The 7,685-nt window shown below is 50.2% G+C and overlaps 1 protein-coding gene across 1 annotated transcript; it reads left to right on the top strand.

Annotated features, from left to right (window-relative positions):
• Positions 1-2,369: 2,369 nt before the first annotated feature.
• NYX (nyctalopin) lies at positions 2,370-7,475 on the top strand. The gene is made up of 2 exons (XM_030957865.1): positions 2,370-2,391; positions 6,076-7,475. Exons 1-2 carry the CDS (start codon positions 2,370-2,372, stop codon positions 7,473-7,475), a joined length of 1,422 nt encoding a protein of 473 aa, XP_030813725.1.
• Positions 7,476-7,685: the final 210 nt, after the last annotated feature.

The raw sequence follows: 7,685 nt of genomic DNA, 5'->3' as shown, positions 1-7,685 counted from the left end.
CTGAGGGAGATGGTTCTGCTGATCACAGAAACACTTCCCAGGGCTCAGTGGTCCTTCATGTCCCATCCCTCCAGCCCTTATATTGTGCCCATGGAAAAAGAGCAGCGAGGCACAGGGGAGCCCCAGAAGCTCACAGAAATGTGAGATTTTGTGCTGCAGAGCAGCCCCTCCTCGCTCCCTGTGAGCAGGTTTAGTGCTGCTCTGCAAACCCAGCTGCAGGTCTAATCCCTGGGGAGCTGCCAGCTGCTCAGACACCAGTTTGTCCCCAAATCCCACACACCCTCCCCGCCCTCTGCCTTCCCCCTTGCCAACAGCGTGTGCGCACCTGGGGAGAGGCATTCCTGGTACCCCTGATAAGGCTCTTGCAGATACTGAGGAAGAAAGAAGTGGGAATAGCACCTCCTTCTCCTCCCCTCTCAGTTTCTTCATGGCTGAAAGGTCAGTGATCTCCTTTCTGTGGTCAGGGAGGTTGTGGCTTCCTGGTATTCCCATGGGAACCAGAGCTTCCAGAGCAAACATCAGCTGCCCCAGCACTGGTGAGGACCCAGCTGGTGCTGGTTCTGTCACCACAAGGTCTCCAGCAGCCTCAGCTCTGTGCTGGAGGCTGCAATGTGCCCGTCTGTGGCTTTGCAAATCTCTTTCCTCCTCTGCAGAACAGCGCCCTGCAAAGCACTGAAGTGCAAAGCTGGAGGGTTTATTACAGCAGGTGGTGGGGAAAGGCTTAAAATCTAAAATTCAGCTAAAATCTGTGCTCTGTGGGTCACCCCCTGCCCTCCAGCCTCACCCCAGCACAGCCTGCTTACAGACTGTTGGGACAGACAAATTTCCTGAGGTGCCAGCCAGATGCCTTAAGACTGAGGGAAAGCCAAACCAAAACAAACCTGATGTAGCTGGGTGCTTTAATTTGCAGGAAGAGCTGTGCAGCAGCAGGCTGAATATTTCTTGCTGTATCAAGCATAAATTCATCAGGTATTCCATTTCCTGGGGAAAAAAAAAATAACGCAGAATAATTCACTTGGAAATAAAGAGTGGAGCTATTTTTCCCTCTGACACTGTGAATGCAATTACCTAAGGCATGGGAGGCTGAGATAACTCACTGATTCAGCCCCCACTCTCCAAAGAAACCATCATCATTCTGTCAGAAAAGGCTTTAAACTCCAATTCACATCCTGAATGCTAAAACATCACCACATACAGAAGCTGTCCTTATGATTTCCATGCACCAGCTGCTGCATCACAAGGAAAACACACTCAGAGACAGGCCAGAATTTGTTATTGTCGAGGCCATATACACAGTGCAAGCTCCCTGTGTTTGCTGACCCTTTTCCTGATGCTGTTGGTGTCTCCTTGTCCATCAGGAGCAATTGCTAGTGAGGTAAAGCCCACTGACACCCTGTTAGTAGTGTGTGAGCCCTGCTGGGGCTGGGAAAATGTGCATGGGGGTTGAGAGTCTCAGGCTGTGTCTGTTTGGAGAGCTCAGTGCAGGCAAGCCATAAGCCTGTCATTGCCCCCAGATTCAATTCCATTTGGGCAGCACTCTCCCACCTCTTCTGCCATTACATAATGGGGAGCAGAGTAATGACTTTCAGCAATACTGTTTGAGTGGCAGCAGTCCAATTCTGGACTGTATTTTATTTTTTTTTAATGGTGGGGGGAGAGCAGGTTGGCAGAGGGGAGGAAGCATCCGTTTGGTTCGTCTGCAATCCCTGTTTCGCTCTGGGAGCTTTAGAGGACGGACACATTCTTCCATCTCTGCTAATCCTCCTCTGATACAGAGGATTTTCCTGCCATTAAATGATAGCTTGTGAGAAAAAAATGCCAACTTTTCAGGGACTGACTCGTGTGGCTAAGGGCAGCCTCATGAGCAGGAGGGAGGACACAGCCACTGCCTGGCCAGGTAAGAACACATCCTGGTGGGATTTCTGTTGGGAATTTTGGTTTCCACCATTTGATGCTAAGCTGGTTACACTCCTCTGTACCAGCACCTACTTCCTGGGGATAGAGCCAGCCCCTTACTGTTGGTGATCCTTTCCCACCTCAGATGAGAGGAATCTGCCTTTGGCATGGCTTGTGGGAAGGACGCAGATGAGCTCCTGAAAAGCAGTGGCACAAAGCTGCAGGATTCCCTGAGAAGGTCAGTGGTGGAAGACAGATACTCACCAGGAAGGTGCTGGGGACTTCTTCAGTTTGAAAGTGTGTGAGAGAAGAGCGTTTTCCTTCATCTTCCTTTCTAAACATAGATCTTGTTGTGGAAAAATGATGCAGGGAAACGACAGAGGATGAAACCCATCTCTATTCTTCCTGTGTGCTTTTAGATCCCTTAAGTTTGCTTGTCAGACCTGAAATGCCACTAGAGAATAATCAAGGTAATGTTTGCCATCATCCTAAATGGTGAGTATGCTTTTATTCTGCATTATCCAGTAGTGGATTAGACAGATCATTTGGAAAGGTGGTTGTTAAATATTCAATTATTGCAATCATTTTCTCTTTACCCTTCTTAAGAATCTGCAACCTTTCTTTTTTGTTTCTTTTCCTTTGGTCTCTCACTCTTTCTTCCAAATACGGAGTTACTGTAGTATTTAAAAGAGCGAAAGATATCATCCATGGGAGGAGATTTTTTTATTCTTTAATGTCACAAATGTTTTTGACCTTGCTGCTCTATTTCACACATCTCATTTGAGGGCTCAAGTGTGTCACTGAGGGGCTGAAAGCTTCCAGCTGCTGCCCTTTTTTAGGGAAGGGGAAGGAGTGAGGTGGGAAAGATGGGAATGTTTCAGGCTGTGTTGATCAGAGGAGATCTCACTAAAGGGGAAGAGCTGATCTCTTTTGCCCTGAGCAAAAGCTCTCCCAAGGTTTTGGTACAGTTCATGTAGAGGATTTTTTCCAACTTCCTTTCTAGGAGAAAGAGGGGAAGTTGCCCACTAATGCTGCATTGCTGATGGGTTTCTCTGAGCTCCTGTTGCTGGGGGGATATTTTCTCATTGGATGGTCCTCACACTCTTGCTGTCCATGTCCCACACATTGCAAAGGTGCACTTGTAAACAGAGATCTTAGAAGCCTGCTATGAAATGCCACTAGCAGAAGACCCAGATGTGGCACTTGTGTATAAGAAAACCAGGCTGGATATGGCTTGGGGACAGATATTTCCTTTACTGAGTGATTAGAGGGGAAGCAGTGGGGGAAGGAGGGGATCTGGTTATCAGCAGGCTCATTCCTACACTGCCCACCGTGGGCACAGCGGTGGGTGGAGGTCTGCTCTGAAGGCCAGGGGTGTGACTGAGCTTGGGGCAGCTGGAGCTGAACATGGGGCTTGCTCAGGACAGCCTCACCTATGGGACAGGCCATGCAGAAATGCCCCTCTGGATGTCACCCTGAACCCACACAAGGCTCCCTACCAGCAGCAACCCTTGCATCCCTCATTCTCCAGACAACCACCTGCAGTCAGACATTTGGGAACAGGCAAATCCTTAATCTGTCTGGCCCTCAGTTTATGTAACAGCCTAACAAAAACAACATATGCCCCTGTTGGCAGGCAGAGGGTGGACTGGTGCAGAGGGGAGCACAGAGGCAGCCCTGGGCAGGCTGCACCAAGAAAGAGCAATCTGAGACCAGCTTATTGTTCCTCTTCTTGTCCTTAAACTCCCGCTATTGTCAGGAGGATTGAAGGGGACTTTCTTTTGGCTGTGGCTGTTAGATAAGGGCATGGGAAAAAGGGGAAGAGCAGACAAACAAAATGACAACCTGTCTAAAATCCTTTCCACCTCCCAGAGTCCTTCACTATCATTTATCCTTGAAGTGATGCTGTTTTGCTAATTCTCCAGTCACAATAGTGTGCCCAGGCATGATGAGACCTGAATTTCGATGAAGAGACCACAGCTCATCCTTTTGTGATGCTCTCTGTGTGTTTAAATACCTTTCCTACATGCAGTAACCAGAATGGTTTGAACAGACCCAGGCTCCAGGGCAGCTCCTGGGTTGATGCCCTTCAGCAGGGACTTGCCCAACAACTGGTTCTGCAAGTTTCCTTTACACAGGCAGTGCAAACTCCTAAACACAGCCCCATGCATGTTGTCTTTAGAAAGGATGGAGGAAAGGCAGAGCAATTGTAGCCCAGGCTGTCTTTTGTCCTGTACATTAAAGCCTTAAGGACTGCAGAAATAAAACTTGATGCTTGCTGAAGCTGATGCTTCTGGGCATATCACCTCACAAATCTGTCTTATTAAAAATGCCCATGGGAATCCAGCTGTAGTGGGCAATCCTTGTGCTGCACACCACAGGGAGAGGCAGCCCAGCTGCTGGGAGCTTCCTCCTCTGGACACTCAGCAGGAGCATGGAGGAAACCCCAGCAGCACAGGAATAGAGGTGGCTGTTGGTAAAGCTGTTGGTATCTCATGTTTTGCTGAAAAAAAAAAGAAGAAAAGGGTTGTGTTTGTATGGGAGCTAATAAACTGCAGCAGAAAAGCAGTCAGCAGCAATAGCACCATTTTGTGCTTGTGGCTACATGGAGATTGCTGGTGTGGCTGCTCATTTTGTGGAGAAGATTGGGTGTGTCTGGGAGAGCAATTAGGGAAACTGCCTTCAGTTCTTCCTCTCTAATGAGTTTATATTCATGGAATCAGAGAAAGGAAGGGACCTAAAAGATCATCTCATTCCAGGCCCCCTGCCATGAGCAGGGACACCTTCACTAGCCCGGGTTTCTCAGAGCTTCATCCAGCCTGGCCTTGGGCACTGCCAGGGATGGGGCATCCACAGCTTCTCTGGGTACCCTGTGCCAGGGCCTCACCACCCTCACAGTGAAGAATTTATTCCATACACCGAACCTAAATTTCCTCTCTTTCAGATGGGAAAAGCATTTTGAATTTCAAAAAAATCACTTTTCAGATTTTTTTTTGACTGGATGTTTTTTCCCCACAAAACTCCTGTCTGTGGAGGCTGATGTCTCCCAGTCCTTTTGCTCCTTTTTGCTCTTCTCTCATTTCTCCCAAGAGCCTCCTTCTCTTCTTTGTTGTTCACCCACCTGTGTGGGACTAATTTGGGAGGAAACCACAGCTTTGCATGTCAGGCTGATAAAGGACAAAGCGGCTGCTCCCATCAAACATAAGGCACTCTGGTGACTCTTGAGAATTGGCAAAGCAGCAAAAACTGTGCTGGAGATGCAGAGTTTCTCATCTATGATTAAATCATGAAGCCAGCAGTTGAACAATATCTCTTAGCTTGTTTTCACTCATGCTGTCATAGCAGCACACAGTGGGAATGTGTTTTCAAACACTGCATTGCATCTCCTTGAGAGCTGAGAGTTCCCCTTCCAGTGCTGCTCCAGCTCATGGCTCTGGTGGAGAAACATTAGGTAGGAAGGAAGGAAGGAAGGAAGGAAGGAAGGAAGGAAGGAAGGAAGGAAGGAAGGAAGGAAGGAAGGAAGGAAGGAAGGAAGGAAGGAAGGAAGGAAGGAAGGAAGGAAGGAAGGAAGGAAGGAAGGAAGGAAGGAAGGAAGGAAGAGGAAGAGGAAAAGAAAGAAGAAGGAAGAAGGAAAAGAAAAGGAAGAAGGAAAAGAAAGAAAGAAAGAAAGAAAGAAAGAAAGAAAGAAAGAAAGAAAGAAAGAAAGAAAGAAAGAAAGAAAGAAAAAGAATTTGACACACTTTGAGCAATTAATTGATCTCCCCTGCCCACTGCCAGACTCAGCACACACACTGCCATCCCCTTTTCCACACCCAGGAATGCTGTAATCCCCCCACAGCTGCTGGCCTTCAATGCATTTCTGCCTGCCCCCTGGCCAAACCCTGTCCCCGTCAGGCAGCAGAGAGAGCCCAACAGAGACACCTGAGAAATACTGAATTCTAGGTGAGCCCCCTCTTGGGGAGAGGAATTAATCAGAGATTATATTCCAGGTGATATATTCTCAGCAGGTTTAGAAAGCCCAGAAGATTTTTAGGAATTTTCCACAGGAGCTCCTCAGTCAGCACTGGTGTTACTAGTGGCAATTAGCTTGGCTAGAGGGGAGGAAAAGATGGTGTAATTTCTTTTTACTGCTCTAGTTGATCTGCTAACGATGCATTCTTTTCTCTGTGGGGATGGCAGTGATCCTTTGGGTCCCACAGGCGCACGGGGCGTGGGCCTGCGTGCGCTCCTGCCCTCCCAGCTGCCTGTGCACCCCGGAGAGGAGCTGCTCCGTGCGCTGCGACCGCGCCGGGCTGGGCCAGATCCCCAGCGAGTTCCCCTGCGAGGCCTCCTCCATCAACCTGGATAAAAACAGCATCAAGTTCCTGTCCGAGAGGGCCTTCGGGACGCTGCCTTCCCTCAAGTCCCTGTCACTCAACCACAACAACATCTCCTTCATCACGCCGGGCGCCTTCAAGGGGCTGCCCAGCCTGACGGAGCTGAGGATGGCCCACAACGAGTACATCCGCTACCTGCACACGCGCACCTTCACCGCGCTCCGCCGCCTCGTCAGGCTGGACCTGGCCGACTGCAACCTCTTCAACATCCCAGACAGGATCTTCATCGAGCTGCCTGCTCTGCAGGAGCTGTTCTGCTTCCAGAACAACTTCCGAAGGATCCCGGGCGCCATCAGGGGCATGGAGAACTTGACCCATGTGTACCTGGAGAGAAACAGGATCGAAGCGGTGGCCTATAACTCCCTGCAGGGCCTGACCAAGCTGAAATACCTGAATCTGCAGGACAACAAGATAAATGTCATCCATGAGCGAGCTTTTCAGGGCTGTCAGAGGATGGAGTACCTGTACCTGAATGACAACTTGATCAGTGAGCTTCCAGAAAACTCTTTTGATGGCCTGAGGCGCCTGAAGATGCTCAACCTGGGGGGGAATTTTCTCAGGAACATTTCCAACACCTGGTTCCGGGACTTGGGGGAGCTGGAGTTCCTCTACCTGGACCGCAACAGGATCAGCTACATCGAGGAAGGGGCTTTTGAGAACCTCACCAGCCTGGTGGCTCTGCACTTGAACAGCAACAACCTGACGACGCTGCCCTTCTCCGTGTTCGAGCCCGTGTACTTCCTGGGCCGGCTGTACCTCTTCCGCAACCCCTGGGAGTGCGACTGCCGCCTCGAGTGGCTCAAGGAGTGGATGGAGAACTACAGGCTGGTCAGAGACATCCCGTGTGCCTCCCCCTCCTCGGTGGCTGGCACTGATCTGACGGACGTGCTCTTCGAGAGGTCTCCCGAAGGTTTCTGCCTGGACCCGGAGGAGCTGAACGTCACGTCTGAGCGGCCCACCCCCAGCGAGGAGCCTTGGTCCACCACAGAGAGCAAGTTCAACAGCCTTATCTCCAAACTCCTGCTCCAGATGGGCCTTCCCGAAGAGGTGGCAAACGCCACTGAAGTGTACAGTAACAGCACGCAGCCAGATGGACAGACTGAAGGGGTTTCTTCTGGCGTGGGGGAGGACAGAACCAAGGCTGACTCCTCTTCCTTGTACCTCCCAGCACTTTTGACAGCGATTGTTCTGCTGTGCAAATAGTCCAAGGGCTGGAGGGAGCAGGGGCTCTGCTTAAGTGTTTAGACCCTGCGCCTACTTAGTCATCAGAGTGGGCCTCTGATGTGTAAAGGGCTCCCAACTCTTCCAGGTTGGGTTTGTTGGATCTGGCTCCAGATTCCCTTGGGAGCTGGTGAGATCTGGGTCCCACTCTGGGTGACAAACCTGCCCTGTGGGTGTCCCAGAGCCTCCTGG

Source organism: Camarhynchus parvulus, chromosome 1 (assembly GCF_901933205.1).
Source record: "Camarhynchus parvulus chromosome 1, STF_HiC, whole genome shotgun sequence".
Classification (NCBI taxonomy): domain Eukaryota; kingdom Metazoa; phylum Chordata; class Aves; order Passeriformes; family Thraupidae; genus Camarhynchus; species Camarhynchus parvulus.
This window is presented reverse-complemented; position numbering and strand designations above follow the sequence as displayed.

Excerpts from the sequence above, each read along its gene's own strand:
- NYX (XM_030957865.1), top strand. The coding sequence starts at position 2,370 with ATGTTTGCCATCATCCTAAATG. Across the intron at positions 2,392-6,075 it reads GTTTGCCATCATCCTAAATG|TGATCCTTTGGGTCCCACAG; the intron begins GTGAGTATGCTT and ends TGGGGATGGCAG.